At 43.3% G+C, this 19,746-nt stretch overlaps 1 protein-coding gene across 1 annotated transcript; it reads left to right on the top strand.

The window, feature by feature from the left end:
• Positions 1–19: 19 nt before the first annotated feature.
• PIH1D3 (PIH1 domain containing 3) lies at positions 20–18,552 on the top strand. Its single transcript, XM_030575245.1, has 7 exons — positions 20–106; positions 2,741–2,852; positions 4,910–4,979; positions 6,887–6,992; positions 9,748–9,844; positions 11,017–11,102; positions 16,859–18,552. Exons 2-7 carry the CDS (start codon positions 2,754–2,756, stop codon positions 16,986–16,988), a joined length of 588 nt encoding a protein of 195 aa, XP_030431105.1. The 5' UTR covers positions 20–106; positions 2,741–2,753; the 3' UTR covers positions 16,989–18,552.
• Positions 18,553–19,746: the final 1,194 nt, after the last annotated feature.

A 19,746-nucleotide genomic window follows, 5' to 3' on the forward strand; every position in this document is an offset into this window, starting at 1 on the left:
CGGGACGCGTCGGGAGGGGGGAAAGACTCGCGGCTGCCATGGTAACGGCAGACGCTGCGCTGGGGCTCGGCTCCCGGGGACCGCAGCAGCCGCTGGAAAGCGCCAGGTATCGGGCCTGGGAACCGAGGGGCCAGCACGCCGGGGGGGAGTCAGGGAGTGGGAGGGACCCCCGGGGGTTGGGACGGGGAGCGCGGGGGGCCAGGGCGGGGTCTCCCCGGGAAGGGGGCGGGGACAGGAGCGCGGGGGGTGACGGTGGAGGGGCCAAGACCCACGGGAGGGCTTGAGGCGGGATCTGGGGAGAGGAGGGGGAAGGCCCGGGGCAAGCCCATTGCGAAGGCGTCGGGAGGTGTGACAGAGACCTGGATCGGGTCGGGCAAAACCCCTATAGTACAAGGGGCATCGGCCGTATCGAGCCACTTGGCCCCGTCACCGCCTCCGCAGCCCGTGGCTGCCAGGGCCGCTGGGCTCAGTCGCTGGGCAAGACCCTGAAAGCATGTGCCTGCAATATCGCCCGTGCTACCCCTTTTACTCAGGCTCCTGGTTGCATGCTGCATCATGTGCGGATCCCGTTCCCCGGGGGTGGGATTTTCCCCAACATCCTCTGCATTTGGGGCATAACGTGTCGTCCCCGCCTCCCCCGAGACCCTCTGTGTGCTGTGGAGTCAAAGGTGTGAGCAGGGGTGAGGTCCATAACCTTTGTCCTGTGCAGACGGCTCTGATAGGAGGTGCTGTAGCAAACTTGGTACTATATAGCTTAGACAGTTGACAGCACGTGGTTTGAAGGTCTTTGGGAGAAGAAAGAGCAACATTAGGGTAGTGGGGCAGATGCCTGTGCCTCAGCCTTGGCCCTGGAGCAGGGGTAAAGAAAGAAATGTATTAGAAATGGGACCTAGCAAGAGCAAAAATGGGACAATGTCCCTAAGAAAAACAGGAGATACACCAAATGCCCAAGCCTATGAGAAATGGAGTAGTCCCAGAATCAGCCAGAGAAAGTGGTCTCTTTCTAACCAACCCCACCATCCACCATACATATTGAGAAGTCTTCTAGAGACCTTTGAAATAAAAAGAAGCATCTCTGAAAGGGATAGAAAAGTTACTCATAGGCCTTGTCTACACTCATATTTTGCTTTAAATTTCCCACTGAAGCATTACTACTATTTCAGCTCCAGCACTGCAATGTAGTACAGCACTAGTCGGGACACAGGGGGAAATGACACACAAAACAACACAACTATTGTTGATGCACAATCCCAATTGTTCTTATGCTGGTGTTATCCCAGTGCATCAACTACCTATGGTTCCATTTCCCTGTGTAGACGCAGCTGGTGAGACCTAATCCTAAACTCTTTCTACAAGCATCACACAGAATAATTTTGTTGTTCTTCCATCAATTGTCCTTTTCCTAGGATATAAGGCTATATCTATAAGAACAATTGGGATTGTGCATCAACAATAGTTGTGTTGTTTTGTGTGTCATTTCCCCCTGTGTCCCGACTAGTGCTGTACTACATTGTTGTAGTTGCATTGCCCTTTGAGTACCAATCCCACAGTTCATGGCACAGCTAACTAAAGCAAAAACTTATGGGAGATTTTGAAAGACCTTCTGAGATCCTAAGGGGATTCTAGGAGAAGAGGACAAACAGTCATTGTTCACCTCCTAAGTAGAGCCCTGCAAAGCTGTGGCTATTCACAGACCATGTTTTCAGATCGCGGATCAGATGTGGATAAAATTTTTGTATCCGTGCAGGGTTCTACTCATAAGGTTTAGAGTTGGAGGCTTAGAGAATCAGAGAGTTTGGAAAATGCTAAGTATTTCATCTTCCATAAGATCTTTATTATTTTATGTTATTTTATTGTTTTTAGGAACCATATAACTTTATTAATACTATCAAGTGATTATATCTGAAAATAATTATATATAAATAAAAACAACTGAGAAGTCAGTCATCTCCTTATCACAAAAAGCCTTCACCAGATTACATCAAACAGAACAAACAAACTCACCAACATTCACAATAAGTTATAAGACCATATAATTTAGCAATTTTCTCACATCCATAACATCTCCATAACAGAGGTTGACATCTTCTGTTATACAGGGATAGCTGAAATTTAACCCCAATTCTGTAAGGTGTTCAGATGCTTCTGTGATCAATAGAAAAAAAAGAGGTTAGGGCACGAGCCTACAACTGGGAACACCTAGGTTCAAGTCACTGTTCAACCGCAGCCTTCCTGCATGACCTTGGACAAGTTGCTTAGTCTTTCTATGTCTCAGTGCCCCATGTGTAAAATGGGGATAATAGCGCTTCCTTAGCTCACAAGGGTTTTGTTAGGAAACTACGTTAAAGAATATGAGGTATGCAGATTTTTTCCTTTTACCCCCGTTGGTCTGTCTGTATCCATCCGCTGTGTCTTCTCTTATACTTAGATTGTAAACTCTTTGGGGCAGAGACTGTCTCTTTGTTCTCGGTTTGTATAGCATGTAGCACAATGTGGTTCTGACCCATGAGTGGGGTTCCTTGGGGCCACAATAATAATAAAGAATGAGGCAATAGAGGCTAGATAAGTACCTTAGAAAGTTTTCTAAGTATCTTGTGTCATAAATAGTGGGATTGGCATGTGAGTTTCTGACCAGAAATGATCACATCTAGAAAACAAAGTGCTTTTGTATTGTTATTTAAAAAAACATGGAAAAAGCAATTGTTCTTTCTTCAGCTGTTATGTTTGTTTCTGTACACAGGTGAGCAGTAGATATGGATCTAGACAGCGTTTCCTCATTCTCTTCTCTGCAAGCTCTTGCTAAACTGCTTGCTGACCCTCAGGAAGAAGACAGTGATGACAGTGACTTCGGGGTGAGTACCTGACAAGAAATAAAGAATCCTGTAGTCCAATGGGGTCAAATGCAGGTCAGGTAGAAAATGCTGCAACTCCCATGGAAGTAAAAAGTTCAAGGGCCTGATTCTCCTCTCTCTTGCTGGTTTTATGTTGGTATAACTCCATTGACATCTATGGAGTGATTTTAATTTTCACCAGTGCAAGTAAAAAGAGAATCAAACCTCAGAAATCTTTTCAGGTGCGGTAGACTGATTGAAACAGGAGGAAAATTATTGCAGGGTGCATTCTACAGAGAGAGAAAAGAAGAAATAGTAGGAGAGCTCATGGCCTGGGAACAGGAGAGAAATTGAATGCTCTAATCAAAAGGAAATGAAAACATGTATCTGAAATAGCCTCAAATGCAGACTTAGCCCTCCCTTTCCCCACAGTCTCCTATAGATGAAGGCATTTACTCCTAGAGACAAATGGCTTCATAGGAAGGGATACAAAGATGCAGTGCAGCTTGAGAGTAAAGCCTGTGATAATTGAGGAGACTGAATGTACTGATTGTGTGTGTTTCTGAAACATTTTAGAGATAACTGATCATTCAAGTGCAATAGATATTGTTGGAGGGGATAGAATTGGGAGAGGTGAGTAAGCATTGCAAGATGAAATATTTGGAAACAATGATTAAGGAGAGAAACATCTTTGCATTCTTTTATCTCAAATCATTGTGGGACTAGATGACAGTCATGGCATCTGGAAAGTGTACTCTGTGCCCCTACTATACTATTGTCACTGTTGTTGGTTTTTTCTGAGTGTGTGTATCAGGGGAGTTATGTGTCTGGCCCTGTTTGGCCGCAGCGGGAGTCTTCACAACTCTTTTAAAAGTCTGATAGTATCATGTACGTGTTCTGTTGTGGCATAAATAAAAATGACAAATATCTCAGTCCTCCTTCATGACATCGCATCCACTACAGGAGCCAACTGGCTGGCCTTAGAACTTTCTTGTATAGTAGTCTGCATTTGGCATTGGATGCAAGTCCCTGAAGATCCACCTTCAGTAGCGGGAGGATATGAATCCTTCACTCTTCCTAACCATCCCTCAGTTCTTCTATATCTGCCTTTGAAAGTTATTTTTACGACTTAACATTTTGTCAGAAAATAAATCTCAATCATTTGTTTATGTCTTATTAATAAAATGAATAATACCTCAGTCCCAGCAATGGAAAATTGCCCTCAGTGATACCCATGAAGTCTGTGTCAGTCTTCTTGTATGCCATGTAGCTGTAGCCATGTTGGTCCCAGAATATTAGAGAGACAAGGTGGGCGAGGTAATATCTTTTATTGGATCAACTTCAATAAAAGATATTACCTCACCCATTCGTCCATCTTCTTGGTAATTTGGAATCTTTGTTTTGATTTATTTTAATGTCCTCTGTGTGTGAGGTGCTTTTATCAAACCAAGACATTTTTATATACATACCAATGCTGCACACTGACTGCCTATTAGCATTATAGTGATTCATCATTTAAAATAAATGCTATTGCCTTGCATGGCCGTTGGCGTTAAAAAGATTCTAAATGCTATGATGGGACTACATGTAGTACACAGAACTGGTATGCAGCATTGTCATGGCAGGCAAAGTGGGGCAGTTTTCTCAAGTGCCCTATAGGAAAGATCCCTTGGATGCTAGTACTTGTGGCTATAAAGCTGTAGTTATGTAATTCTTGTTTAAATGCAGCACATTAAGGCCATGGTCTCAAGGGTGAGAATGAGGAGGGACGTGTTACATAGTGGTCAGAGCATAAGACTGACACAAGACTTTTCATTATTGCCATTGACTTGGACAAATAATTTAACTTTTCTGTGCCTCATTTTCTCCATCTCTAAAATGGGGATGATAATGCTCACAGGAAAGTTGTGAAAATATAATTAATGTTTGTAAAGCATTCTGATATAGGTAGCTATTGCAGATATTCTCTGTTGAACAGTGCTCTGTAAATACAAAGTATTATTGCTATTAATTGTTTATTATTATTACTGATGTGGGCAATGGGAACATTCATTTCAGCTGTATTTGGCTTTTTTTAGTCACATTCTTCTTCTGTTAGCACTGTGGGGCCCGGGAATATCGGACCAGCAAAGAAAGCAGAGCCCACAGGTAAGTTGAGTTGTAATCGAATGGTGTCAGCAAAGACATGGATCCACCATTACACTACCATAATAAAACAGCTGTAATAGCAGCTGTCTCTGACACAGCTTGTCTCAGCTATGACCGAAGGTGGTTGCTTTCCTCTTTGTTGAGAGGGGAACAATAATTTGGTCTACTAAACCCAGGGTTGTGAGTTCAATCCTTGAGGGGGCCATTTAGGGACCTGGGGTAAAAATCTGTCTAGGTATTGGTCCTGGTTTGAGCAGGGGATTGGACTGGATGACCTCCTGAGGTCCCGTCCAACCTTGATATTCTATGATATTTGAGGAGGGATAGCTCAGCCGTTTGAGCATTGGCCTGCTAAACCCAGGGTTCTGAGCTCAGCCCTAGAGGGGGGCATTTAGGGATCTGGGGCAAAAATCTGTGTGGGGATTGGTCCTGCTTTGAGCAGGGGTTTGGACTAGATGACCTCCTGAAGTCCCTTCCAACTCTGATATTCTATGATTTTACATGGCACTTTTTAACCTGAAGGGTTGAAACACTTTATAAACTCTGTACATACAGTGCCACTGAAATGTAGCATCTTTGAGATGGAACATGTCAGCCACAGAAGACAGCACACTCCTGTTATGGGGCATGGGGAAATATTGGCAAATATCTATTCTTACAAAAAGTGCTACGGAATCTTTAATGCTCACACAAAGCAGACATGAGCTTGATTTTTAGAGCTCATCTTCACATAATAAACTGTATGGGACTCAGTTTATCCACCCAATAAGGAGGAGAAGCTACTACCTGACCATGAAACCATAGACACCTTCCTCGACCCCCCCCAACCCATTTAAGAAAAAGTTTGAAAGAAGAACTAAGCTTTATTATGTTCCCTGAAAATCACCAGACTCAAACTGTGCCAGAACAAGGGGAAAGGAAATTCCACCCGTCATCGAACATGCTGCCCCCAGTCCTCAGTTGGGAAATTGGAAATTGCAGCAAAAGTGCTGATAACTCCAGTGGTCACATGTAAAGAGAGAGATAGCTGGAACCTAAGCCCTGTAGGGCCTTAAGCATTAGTGTCAACACCTTGAATTGTATCCAGAAAAAAAAAAAAAGCCAGGGCAGTCTTTGCAGAATCCTTCCTGCTGCTAACACTGTCAGATAGTTGGGCAGCTGCATTATCCACCAGCTGTAACATTTGTATAGTCTTCAGGAGTGGCCTAATAGCAGTGAGTCATTCCAGAAGTCACTATGACACGGAGAACTACAGTGAGAGCTGTGTCCAAAAGAAACAGTCGCAAATATAACAAAGATACTTTTCAACGCTGTTTCTGCTTAGGAATCCAGAAGCAATCAAGGAGCCAAAAGAACCCCAACCTGTATACTGGATGAAGGGAAGACACATCCCCTCAATAACAGGGGGTAGATACCATCCCTGCCATATTCGCTATATGCTTTTTCCCAGTGTACATCATCACCTTTGTTTTCCACGTCCCCAATGATTTATGAAAAGGACCACGATATATTGTGCTGTTTACAAATGAGAGGAGAAAGTGGATCACTTTACAAATCATTTCTGCTCACTTAAAATCCTATTTGGAGATGTCTCAGTATCCCATAATCCCTTTAGATTTCACCCATCCCAATTTGAGGAATGTCTGATGTTCTGTGACGTGGAGCAGAATATTCCCTGACTTGTTCCATACAGGATGGGTAAAGGAGAGTAAGGTTTGTGGACATAAAAAAATCTCCTCCTTTTCTAAATCTCCACTTAGACTGTGGCCAGGTAGATCCTAGGGAGACTAGGAATACCTTGAAATACCTTGCATCACACAGCCACACCATGGTTAAACACAGCAACCCTACAAAGACAGACCTAGAAGCTGACAGTATCAAATTCTTTCTTTCACCCCCTCTCCTAGTCACCCCTGATGTGAAGTCTGGAAATAGTAAAGATATCTGGAATACAGAAGAGGTGCCAGAAGGATCAGAGTTTGATGATATCTGGGATCCAAGGGAACAGCCAGAGTAAGTGTAACAGAGCTAAAACTGTGTTCATGGGTTTTGTGTAGCTGAAATACAAGCATGTGCTATGTAGCATATATATTGTGTTTAGAACAAAACACGCACTACTGAAAAGCTTGTGTCATGGAAGGGAAGAAGGGATGTATAGTAGGGGTAGATTTCACAGCAATGTAAGCCCAGGGTTAGCGGGGCTTGAGTCAGCTGACCCATGTTAGGGAACCTTGGGCTTTGAGCATCTAGATTGTATTTTAACCCTGTGTTAAGTCTTTTCTAATCAGTGCTTGAACCTTGGGCTCTAGCATCCACATTGCAGCGCACAGACCCAAGTCAAAGTAACCGTATACCAGAGTTCTTAACTCCCCCAGCTCTAGAACTGTGGTGCAGTGTGGGAAAACTTTACTGCCCATTCTGCACATTACCAGGAAGCATCTTGCTTTGCAAAAGGCTTGATCAGTTTGCTCTCCATTGCAAACCCAGGAGTCTCTCTGATAGTATTCTTGCAGATCAGTGATCTGAACAGAATGGGTTAACACTAACCGAAGATGCTGCTGTTTGCAAAGTGTGGGTGGCTTCCGTTTTCAATAGAGTAGATTGTAGACTGTTGGAATGGGAAGGCCTAATGAAATTGTCCCATGGAATTGTGGGATACTGACTCCCAGGACCTGAGTCAAGTGGAGCTGTGTCTACACTGCTGAGTAATAGGGCTCAGACCTTGGGTCCTGGCTTAACTCAAGTTTGGACCCTTCAGCCCTGCAGGGTCTTGGGGCCCTGGGTCCAAGCCCTGGATTAGCGCAATTGCAGTATAGATGCAAGGGAGGTTAGGTTTGTGCCCAGGCTCAAGCCCGGGTTTACGTTGCAGTGTAGACATATCCTGATGAGCTTTGCCTCCAAAGCAGCAACAATTAAAAAATGACTTTAATCTCTTCTGTGGAGGAGACCTTTTAATCTCATTACTGAAATTTGGAGTCTATTATTCCTGTTATAAGATTATTCCCTGTGTCAGATGCTTGTATAAAGTAGGATTAGGAGGGAAAGGAGGCCATTGCCAGAATATATTTGCCTTCATACATGCCAAGTTTGTATACCACATTACTGAATGTACCTGCTGCATTTGTGACAGTAAGTGAGAGTTCCATTCTTTTGATAATTCTGTACTATATGGGAGCTGGGGTTGAATTTATATTTCAGAGAATTAAGTGCTTTAGAGGCAAATACCTGCTGTCCGAGAAGTATTTTACAGTCAGTGTTACTTTTCTAATGGATTGCATTCAGTCAGAGATGGATTGTAAGAGGTCAGCCTAAAAATAGTAATAGACATCTTCCTTCCCCACCTCAAATAAATCATTCTTAAGTAGATGCTGTCATGTAGTTTAGGTTGTGAAGTGCTCTGATGTGATCTGGAAAATTCTCTAGCTCCAAGGGGCCAGATAATCCAAAAGGCAGCCTTTACATTTATCATCACAAAATATTGCACCCTGAGGCCCAGATCATCAGTTGGTGTAAATTGGGGTAGTTTAACTGAAGTCAACAGAGCTACATAGTATATATCTGATTGAAGATCTGGCTCATAATTTCCACTTTTCTCTGTGCATAAATACAATTAGCCACTCAGTTGTCTGATCTAGAAACTAGGCTGAGTTTTCCCCTTTAAAATTAGACCTTAAAAATGAACCTTTTTGACAGCCCTCTGTGTAGCCTCCACTTATGCGCCCACATACACTTGTGTGCACATTTTTATTTAAAACTATGACTTTTATTATCCTGTTTAGGTAAGGTAAATCTGTCCAATGCTGATATGAACCAAACTCTCTGGACTCATTCAGTCTCTACTGAAGGAGGTGCAGCTTTTCTCTAGCCCTGAGCAATTACATACTGTGTAGCACAGATCAAATGAATATAAATCTTTGTAATAGTTCAAATTAATGCATGGAAAAAGCTGTGAAAGGTAAATCTAGAGCTATTATTAGACAGATTTTATGTTGACTGAGAGACTAGAATTGTGTTACATGCATGCATGACTGCTGGAGATGAGAAAAAAAAAAGGGGGCTTCTTTCCATACAACTTTTCAACAGTCTAGAGAAATTGCTCTATTTATTTTGCTCAATTTACTAAGAGTGTTACATGTTCTAAATACAATCTTCAGGTGTGTTTCCTCATTCATTAAAGACCAACAGAAAGAGAACATAGAATTCCAGATTTTGCTGCATTCTGAATTAGACAGACTGATTTGGAGAGAAAAAAAATCAATGTATGTAAAATGGAATATCATTAAAATTAGCAGAGAAAGCTATGTTATTTTTGAGCTCCAGGAGCCAAAATGATGGACAGGAAGTTCTTTGCAAAAGAATTATTTAACTGCATCCTTTTCAAATCTTCCCCCCAGGGGGCTATCTAGGAGATAAATATCACATCCACATGGTTCAGTTTCCAGCCCCAGTGTCTTATTCCCTGGTCCTGCAAAGGTGGGTTGTGTTGTTGAGGCAGCATGCCCAGCATCTGGTGACAAGTGAAGGGTGACTCATTGTTCAAGATGAGCCCTCCAGCCAACTATGAGAGACAGTGATGGTTATGAATAGAGTCCAAAGCCAGGTGTCCCTTTGAAGGGCATCTAAAATGGAGGAAAATGGGGAATCCTAAGAGTGCCAGCAGAGATAAAAGGACCTATATTCCCAGAAGAAACAATATTATACTCTTCTCCTGCCCTCCCTTAACATGGAGATTCATACAGGGTTTGATGACCAGTTTTGTCTCTGCTAGGTATGAGATTTTATTCAAGCAGCAGGTAGGAGCGGAGGACATCTTCCTGGGGATGAGCAGAAAGAACCCTTCCACAGCCTGTTGCGAGGACATGCTGGTGAGCATGACCCACATCTCCAGTTGCTTCTTCCCCTTTCCTCACTGTCTCCTTCAATGTAGCACATACCTACACAGCAGCTCTATTACTGTCCTTGGGACTATGCAGGATCTGCTAAGTAGATTTCAGTGAATCTGCCATTGCCACTGACCTGTACTAACCTGAGTAGTCATGCAGCTCCTTGAGAGCCAGGTATATTCAGAAAATACACAACCTGCCCAGTTCTATGGGCCAGGTTCAGACCTGGTATAAGTGGATGTAGGTCCAACTGGATGTTGCACCCACTTACCTATGACCTTGTGTGGTTGGGTTTTTTTTTAACACTTGAATAAACTCACTGAAGCAATAGTGCAGTTAATGAATAGACTGTCACAGCCAGGTTGTGGGTGGCAGACCAATTAGTCAGAGCCATAGTCACGAGACAGGAATCAGCTGCATCAGGTTACCGGGAGGTCAGAAGCAGGATACAAACTGGAGATCAGCAGCCACAAGTCAGATGCCAAGAGTCAAGCCAGGCTAAGTTGCCAGAAGAGCAGGAGCACGATGGAACCCAGTTGTTCAGGCAACTTCCCATTCCTGCTGCTGGCTTAAATAGGGCCACAGGGCCAATCAGCTGCCCTGGGACTTCACTAGTCAGTGCTCAGGGGCAGAGCCTCATACTCAGGCTGGACTTCATGCAGCCCAGGTAGGCTACTGTTAGCAGGCTGCCAGCGGGAGAGTTGGAGTGTGGCTGGTCCCATGAACCTTCTGGGTCATGGCACTGCATGAAGTGGTGAATGTTACAACATTGTGACAGTCCTCAAAGTCACATGTATCTGAGCCTCTCCCCTTATTATGACCTCCCTCATCTGCAAAATTCATGTGTATTTTATTCTAGTTGGTACAAGGTGCTCCAGGCCTTTACCAGAGATGGGGCTTTAAGTGACTGCAAAAGATCTTTCACGTAGGCTTTCAACTATGGATTTCTGTAAAGGACAGGGGTATCTGCAGACTTCATGAAACCATTGAAAGAAATTACTACTTCATCTTTCTTCTGATAGAAATCACCTCTGTAAAATGCTGGCTCTGATCTTCTATAGACCATAGTACTGCAGAGCTCATCCCAGTCTCCAGTGCATCCCCCTGCCATTACCTCTCCCACCCTTTTGTCTTACCTGTACCTGTCTTTTCAGATTAAAATCAAACTGCCAGATACAAAGTCCTCAGACATTACACTTGACATTCAGGACAAGATTCTTGACCTTCGAACCCCAAAAAAGTAAGCAAAGCAGCATTGTTATAAGTTCTCTCTCTAATGGAATTTAACAAAGGTTTCAGGGGAATGATCAGCAGCATGCAAAGGTGTTGATGCAGATGTGATTATTTAATTGCAAAGAAAAAAATACAGATAGATGGAAACACAGCCATTATTAATCTGTTAGATTAATAGTGGCCTAGGTTTGGGGCCCTGTAGCAAAGCGAAACTCACTGGTGCAGCACCTTCCCAGACCCCAGTACCCCTTTACCCCAGGTTTCTGCCCCACAGTATCCCCACACTCTGGGTCTTCCCTCCTAGGGGAACCCCCAACTCTCTACACCCACCACACCTCAGTGGTGACTGCCAGTCATCATCTAACCCCCATTCACTGGGGCAGACTGCAGGGTAATGGCCACTCATCATTGGCAAAGGAGGTTTGGGTCTGCTGCCTTTCCCTGAAGCCCAGTACTTCTCTAGCCTTTCCTGTCAGGCCACAGCCTGGGAGATCACCAGGCCTCAGCTCCCTAGCACTGCTCTGTCAATGGTACCCTTTGCTCCTTCAGGCAACTAAGTCAGTCTCTCTTCTCCCCAGGAGTCCTTCTTATACTGGCCCAGCCAAGCACTGATTGGCTGCCTCAAGCCCACCCATGATTGACTCCCCAGGACAGCCCTTTCCCAGGGCTGTTTTAACCCCTTCAAGGTAAGAGCAGGGTGACCACCTCACTACAGGCCTGTAACAGGGTTCCACATCCCACTCCAATTCCTGGGGCCCACTTGTTGCCCCCAATAAGGCTCAGAGAGGCTTCAGGGTTGTGAAACACCTGTGTCTTTGTTTATATAAGGTTTTCCCACCACCAGTGTCTATCTATACAAGTCTTGCAGGATTAGTCACCTCCTTTACAGGCAGCCCCAGCCCCGGCTACTCCCTCCCAGCCTTTATAGCTCTTGGCTTGTCAAACCAGCAGGTGCTGCCAATCCTCAGGCCAGCATCAGGCCTTTTCCATCAGCCCCAATCTGCTTCCCCTGACTGGAGCTTACTGGGCAGAGGCTATTTAGGTGCTTTTGCACCAGCATCCTGCTATAAGGCCCCTAAAACTAACCTCTCTGGAGACCTCTATAATCCTTCTCTGTCAAAGATAGCCTTAAAACAGCAAACCTATGGGCCAAAATTGTAGTCCTCTAAAACTGGGCTTACAGTTCTGAATGCCTACTTAGTTATTTGGCCACAAATGCCACGTGTACATGCATACAGCTGTGCACACACAAAGATGGAGGGCCATCTGTAAGTGAATCCAAGAGGTGTGATCTGGATTAAGGCCAGAAGAAGTTTGTCTCTAATAGGCTAACTATATAATACCACATAAAGGGCCAGCTTCATATCCTCCCAAAAGCATTTTAAGCTCTGCATAACCTTTATATACAGAGATCAGATGTTTTTCCTATCTTCCACCAACAGGTTAAGTGTTTTGGGTATCTATGATTAGTAGGTTGAACATATACACCCAGATCATATTCTTCACTATTGAAAAGATCCAGACAGCCCCAGTGTTTATTTTTAAGTTGATGCACAAATACACAGAGCTTCAAAGCACATATTTTAATAAATACTAAAGAAAAACTTTATTTTAAACATTAAAAATATAGGAATTGCCACACTGGAAACAAAAGTCCATAGGGCCTTCTGAGCACTGATCAGACCCACTGAAGTCAATATAGTTATACCAGGGATGAATTTAAGCAAAAGACCTATGAATACTGGAAGGTTACACTAAATTAATGTGGCCACCAAATTTTCCCTTCTGAAATGCAACACTAGCCTTTGGAAGTGATGTCAGTCGAAAAGAAGGAGAAATGCATATTAAGCCAGCAACCACTGGTTAGGCAAAAACTCCTAGTTGCAAAATCAGACTCTAAGTATACACTGCAGATATAGGGAAACCTCAACATGCTGCTTCTCTTGTGATCCAGTTTCTTTGCTGAGTCAGAGATTTGCCATATCTTATTTGCTTCTAGACATTGCAGGTCCTGAGTCCAACAAATAAAGAAATTTTCAGTAAATCTAAAAGCTGTATGGGGCACTATCTGAACTAGTGTTGATTTCTCAAGTGTAGGTGCAATTCCTTGCACTATGAAAGAAAGTAAGCTTTTTCGGTCCTATAGAGAATCATAAACTTTAAGGTCAGAAGGGACCATTATGATCATCTAGTCTGACCTGCACAATGCAGGCAACAGAATCTCACCCACCCACTCCTGTATCAAAACCCTAACCTATGTCTGAGCTATTGAAGTCCTCAAATAGTGGTTTAAAGACTTCAAGTGCAGAGAATCCTCCAGTAAGTGACCCGTGCCCCACACTGCAGAGGAAAGCATAAAACCCCCAGGGCCTCTGCCAATCTGCCCTGGAGGAAAATTCCTTCCCAACCCCAAATATAGCAATCAGCTAAACCCTGAGCATGTGGGCAAGACTCACCATCCAGACACCCAGGAAAGAATTCTCTGTAGTAACTCGGATCCCACCCCATCTCACATCACATCACAGGCCATTGGGCATATTTACCACTAATAGTAAAAAATCAATTAATTGCCAAAATTAGGCTATCCCATCATACAATCCTGTCCATAAATTTATCAAGCCTAGTTTTGCCCCCTCTACTCCCCTTGGAAGGCTGTTCCAGAACTTCACTCCTCTGATGGTTAGAAACCTTCGTTTAATTTCAAGTCTAAACTTCCTGATGGCCAGTTAGTACCCATTTGTTCTTGGGTCCACATTGGAACTGAGCTTAAATAATTCCTCTCCCTCCCTGGTATTTATCCCTCTGATATATTTATAGAGAGCAATCATATCTCCCCTCAGCCCTCTTTTGGTTAGGCCAGGGGTTGGCAATCTTTCAGAAGTGGTGTGCCCAGTTTTCATTTATTCACTCGAATTTAAGGTTTTGTGTGCCAGAAATACATTTTAACGTTTTTAGAAGGTCTCGCTCTATAAATCTATATTATATAACTAAACTATTGTTGTATGTAAAGAAAATAAGGTTTTAAAAATGTTTAAGAAGCTTCATTTAAAATTAAATTAAAATGCAGAGCCCTCTGGACCGGTGGCCAGGACCCGGGCAGTGTGAGTGCCACTGAAAATCAGCTCGCTTGCCGCCTTCGGCACACGTGCCATAGGTTGCCTACTCTTGGGTTAGGCTAAACAAGCCAAGCTCTTCGAATCTCCTTTCATAAGACAGGTTTTCCATTCCTCAGATCATCCTTGTAGCCCTTCTCTGTACCTGTTCCAGTTTGAATTCATCCTTCTTAAACATGGGAGACCAGAATTACACACACTATTCCAGATGAGGTCTCACCAGTGCCTTGTATAACGGTACTAGCACCTCCTTATCTCTACTGGAAATATCTCGCTTGATGCATCCCAAGACTGCATTAGCTTTTTTCACAGCCATATCACATTGGCGGCTCATAGTCACCCTGTGATCAACCAATACTATGAGGTCTTTTTCCTCCTCTGTTACTTCCATCTGATGCGTCCCCAGCTTATAACAAAAATTCTTGTTATTAATCCCTAAGTGCATAACCTTGCACTTTTCACTATTAAATTTCATCTTATTACTATTACTCCAGTTTACAAGATTATCCAGATCTTCCCGTATGATATCCCAGTCCTTCTCTGTATTAGCAATACCTACCAGCTTTGTGTCATCCGCAAACATTATTAGCACATTCCCACTTTTTGTGCCAAGGTCAGTAATAAAAAGATTAACTAAGATTGGTCCCAAAACCAGTCCCTGAGGAACTCCACTAGTAACCTCCCTCTGGCCTGACAGTTCGCCTTTCAGTATGACCCATTGTTGTCTCCCCTTTAACCAGTTCCTTACCCATCTTTCAGTTTTCATATTGATCCCCATCTTTTCCAATTTAGCTAATAATTCCCCATGTGGAACCATATCAAATGCCTTACTGAAATCAAGGTACATTAAATTCACTGCATTTCTTTGTCTAAGAAATCTGTTACCTTCTCAAAGAAGGAGATCAGGTTGGTTTGGCACAATCTACCTTTTGTAAAACCATGTTGAATTTTGTCCCAATTACCGTAGACCTCAATGTCCTTAATTACTTTCTCCTTCAAAAAATTTTTCAAGACTTTGCATACTACAGATGTCAAACTAACAGGCCTGTAATTACCCAGATCACTTATTTTTCCTTTCTTAATAAATAGCAACTATGTTAGCAATTCTCCGATTATACGGTACAATCCCTGAGTTTACAGATTCATTAAAATTCTTGGTAATGGTCTTGCAATTTCATGTGCCAGTTCCTTTAATATTCTTGGATGAAGATTATCTGGGCCCCCCAATTTAGTCCCATTAAGCTGTTCAAGTTTGGTTTATACCTCGGATGTGGTAATATCTACCTCCATATCCTCATTCCCATTTGTCATCCTACCATTATCCCTAAGCTTCTCATTAGCCTAATTAAAGACTGAGGCAAAGTATTTGTTTAGACATTGGGCCATGCCTAGATTATCGTTAACCTTCACTCCATCCTCAGTGTTTAGTGGTCCCACTTCTTCTTTCTTTGTTTTCTTCTTATTTATATGGCTATAGAACCTTTTACTATTGGTTTTAATTCCCTTTGCAAGCTCCAACTCTACATGGCTTTTGGCCTTTCACTTTATCCTTACATGTTCTGACCTCAATAAGGTAGCTTTCCTTGCTGATCACTCCCATCTTCCACTCCTTGTAGGCTTTCTACTTTTTCATAATCACCTCTCTGAGATGCTTGCTCATCCATCTTGGTCTACAGTTCCTGCCTATGAATTTTTCCCTTTCTTGGGATGCAGGCTTCTGATAGTTTCTGCAACTTTGACTTGAAGTAATTCCAGGCCTCCTCTGCCTTTAGATCCACAAGTTCTTCAGTCCAATCCACTTCCCTAACTGCAAATGCTGGACACAGCTGAGGAGGGGGAGCACAAAGGAACTGTGCACAGCAATCTGGTCCCGGGGCTGGTTCTGTGTCAGTCCACTGTAAAGCTGCTTTAGGCTGCTCTGAACTATGCCAGCTCCCGATGGCCCATTCCAGCAGCCAGGGCACAGGGAATTCAGACTACACCCCTTTGCCAGCGACCCCTAATACAGCAGAGGGCCAGGAGGGGCATGATGTAGAACCAACATGACTTATGGCATAGTTTAGAGCTGCCATGAGACTGTGCTGACTCTATGTCAGCCAAGGATTCCCCCACGCTTGGAGCAATCCTTGGCTAGCCAGATCCCCTGGGTTCAAGGTCTCTTGTGTCATTGGGGTGGCCAAAGCTTTTAATCAGGATTCTCCTATTATTTTTCCTTCATTGGGGAAGTTAGGTTACTGCTCCCTGTACTACATTTTCTTCAAACACATGTTCAGACTGTATACATTATTCAGATTTTTACCACTGTGACACCATTAGTGATTTGTCTCATTCTCACTCTGCATCTGAAATGCACCACTATGCAGCAGCAAGAGCTGTGAGAAGCCCGACAATCCATCACTGGAAATCTTTGTCAGAGCACAAAGCCAAGAGCATGTTGAGAGAGAACCAGATTTGGAATTATTCGAGAGCCCAGTGGGGCAGATCCCTAGTAGTTCAGTGAGTCCCACCACCTCACACTGTCTAAATTAACGTGGCTCATCACATTCTGGTTTCTGAATAGCAAACACTAGCCTGGCGCTAGTAATTTGCATTCTCTTCTCTAATGCCTACTTAGGACTGGGACTGAAAAATCCCGTTTCCTGTTTTCTAGGAAGCTGCTACTGCATCTCCCCCACCCTGTGGACAGCAAGAATGGCAAAGCTTGCTTCATTTCAGAAAAGGAGACCCTGGAAGTCACCTTGAGGATGAAAAGAGAGTTTGACTTCATCAACTTTGCCTGAGGGAAATGGGGAATATTTTCAAACAGTGATCTATAAGGCTACCTGATTGACAGCCAAACATTGGCCTGTTCCCCTTGGGAATGGTTCAGGAAGGATCGATCCTTCCACTGCAGTTCCTGGTTGTGCTGTTAGGCAGTGTGATGAACCACCCCTTATATCTGTTGGAGGTGAATAGGAATCAGAGGTGTCTGAGCAAGTATAGTATAGCATTTCTATCTCTGTGCAATTCTGTCTCTGAGCTTGGGATCCCAGCCTTACCATATAAATTCTCAGAACCTCTGAATTTTCTCTGAACTCATCTTGGTGTGTGAGTGTGACCCAGAACACCAGCTGTAATAGCCAATGGAACAAGACTGCGAGACACTTTTTCTGCCTCTTAGATAAAATTCTGCAGAGATCATAGATGGAGATGATCCCATCTTTAGCCTCTCGTGGAACTCTACTGTTTGTTGTATGGGGTTCCCAGGTTAAACTTGATCTTCTCCTGTTAAATAGCACTCATCGTTGCATATCTCAGAAAGGAGATGCCCATGAGTATGTGTTCTGGAATAGAAGCCATGGATCTGATCCAAAACCCATTGAAGTCAATGGAAACACTCCTATTGACTTCACTGAGCTTTGGATTAGGCCTTAGATGGTGGTGCATCACTTGGTCCAGAGGGCAGGACCAAGACCAGACATATATATTTGGTTTGAATTATTTGTCACTGAGTTGCTGCTGTTAATGTGATGCTATAGTCTACACTGTATGAATAATTAAAATGTTACTACTACTCTAACTAAAATGCTTGCATTGACACCTTTTTGGGGAGATCGGGCCCTGAAACCAAAACATATAATGACTGGGAAAAAATGGGACAAACTTACTCAGTAATGGGACAAACTTACTTGGTCAGTTTGGTTTCCAAATCATGTAAAGCGCCATCATACCGAGGTTCAGTTTTAATTTATAGATAGGTTGATACATTATAACAGTGTGCATATTTGTAAAGTACCATTACATTTAAAAATGTAAGTAATTTCAATAAACAGATTTGAAATATGCATAAAGATATAAAAAATACTGAGGAAAGTCATGCAGTTGGCATTAATGCATTTAATTTGGGAGTATTTTGATGAGAAAGGGACTGAAAATACTCCACCGGGTAAGATACAGTATACATTCTATGTCTCAGATTTAGAAGGCCTCTTCATAGCATCTGTTCCAAATAGGAAAACTGGCCAATCTGCGGTATTTAAATATATATTTTCACGTATACTATATGTGCAAAAATGTCATTATTTATAGAACAAATACATGAAAAATATATGGTGTCTTTATGGCTGATGCCACGTTGTAAACCCTCAGTTATTCTATTCCTCCACTTAGGCCAGGAATGGAGATGAAGATGGAATGGTGGTGTTAAACCATCTGTGCTTCCTGTGTTCTGGGGCTTTGCAAGGGACCTACCTGATGCCCAGGCAATCTAGAGCAGCCTCGGGGCTCCTCTAATTTAAAGTCTGCTTACCATGGTCCCCGAGAATCTGAGAAGAGTTGATTATAAATTATTTGGGACAGAGAGTGTCTTTTTGTTCTGTGTTTGTTCAGTGCCTAGCACAGTAGGCCCTAGTTCATGAGAGGGGCTCCTAGGCAGTATTGCAATACAGATAAATAATAACACTGTAGTGCTCTCTGGCTACACCTCCAATTACCCTCCAAATGCCCTCTCCCTGAGCAGCTGGGAGTGAGCTAGCACAGAATGCTTATTTCAGCTCTCCACTTGCCGCGTAGGCCTTCTGTGTTATAGAGGGCCATTTCCACCAACTTCAAGGCCCCTTGGAGTAGTCAGGATAATGTAGCATGCACTTTGTTCTGACTGTTGAACCTCTTGGCTTTCAAGAACAGTTTACTGAATTGTGTGGTGCAGTGTTAGCTACGCACCCTGCTGTGCCTCTGCCTCTACCCTCATCTGTCTGATTAAACGGGAAGTACATGCTGTATTAATTGTGCCGATCTCCTACTACCTCTACCTCTCTCCAAAGTGGGTTCCTCTGTGTAGCCCTGGAGTACCTTCCAGAGACACAGTGGTGTGTACTCAAGAAACACTCCTCCTTCACTAGCAGCCAGATCAATAAATCCTTGTAACACTCTGCATATGTGCGCTGGAGTTAATCATCCAAGAAGCAAACAGGTATCTACTCCATGATTAGAATGGAGAGAGGACAAACTGGACCTGGGCTTTGATGGATTGGATATGTTTAACAACCAAGATCTTGTAATCAGTTTAACAATACAATGTCTTGGGGCTGCATGAAAGTGGAGGAAGGAGATTGACTGTCTCCGCTGTGACTAGTGCCCATGCAGCTAATTTCATGACAGGTTGTAAAGGGGAAATGGATCCCTCACGATGGAGATGACACTGTCAATGATCTCTCATGAGAAGCATTTTCTGTTGGATCGATGACAATTTGCAACCTTCAGTGTATGTCTCTATTAGGCTGCGTCACATCCTAGGAGAAACCTAAGTGTGTCAAGGCATTTCAAACACTGCCTTTAAATTGGTCCCTGTGCTGAAACCCGGGTAACAGTACCCACTGCTATCGTGTTAATGATCTGTCTGGAAAACAAAGGAAAATTGCAGTTTAGAGCATCTTAACTTCTGGCAAGGCCTAAGGGCCTCCTGAATTTCTATTTGCCAGAGGACTTCAATAAATCACACCAGGCACTGGCTCCAACTCTGAGAATCAATGCACAAGGAGATTGTGCTGGTGTATGAGA

This window comes from Gopherus evgoodei, chromosome 9, assembly GCF_007399415.2.
Source record: "Gopherus evgoodei ecotype Sinaloan lineage chromosome 9, rGopEvg1_v1.p, whole genome shotgun sequence".
Classification (NCBI taxonomy): domain Eukaryota; kingdom Metazoa; phylum Chordata; order Testudines; family Testudinidae; genus Gopherus; species Gopherus evgoodei.

Excerpts from the sequence above, each read along its gene's own strand:
- PIH1D3 (XM_030575245.1), top strand. The coding sequence starts at position 2,754 with ATGGATCTAGACAGCGTTTCCTCATTCTCTTCTCTGCAAGCTCTTGCT. Across the intron at positions 6,993-9,747 it reads GATCCAAGGGAACAGCCAGA|GTATGAGATTTTATTCAAGC; the intron begins GTAAGTGTAACA and ends TGTCTCTGCTAG. Across the intron at positions 9,845-11,016 it reads CCTGTTGCGAGGACATGCTG|ATTAAAATCAAACTGCCAGA; the intron begins GTGAGCATGACC and ends CTGTCTTTTCAG.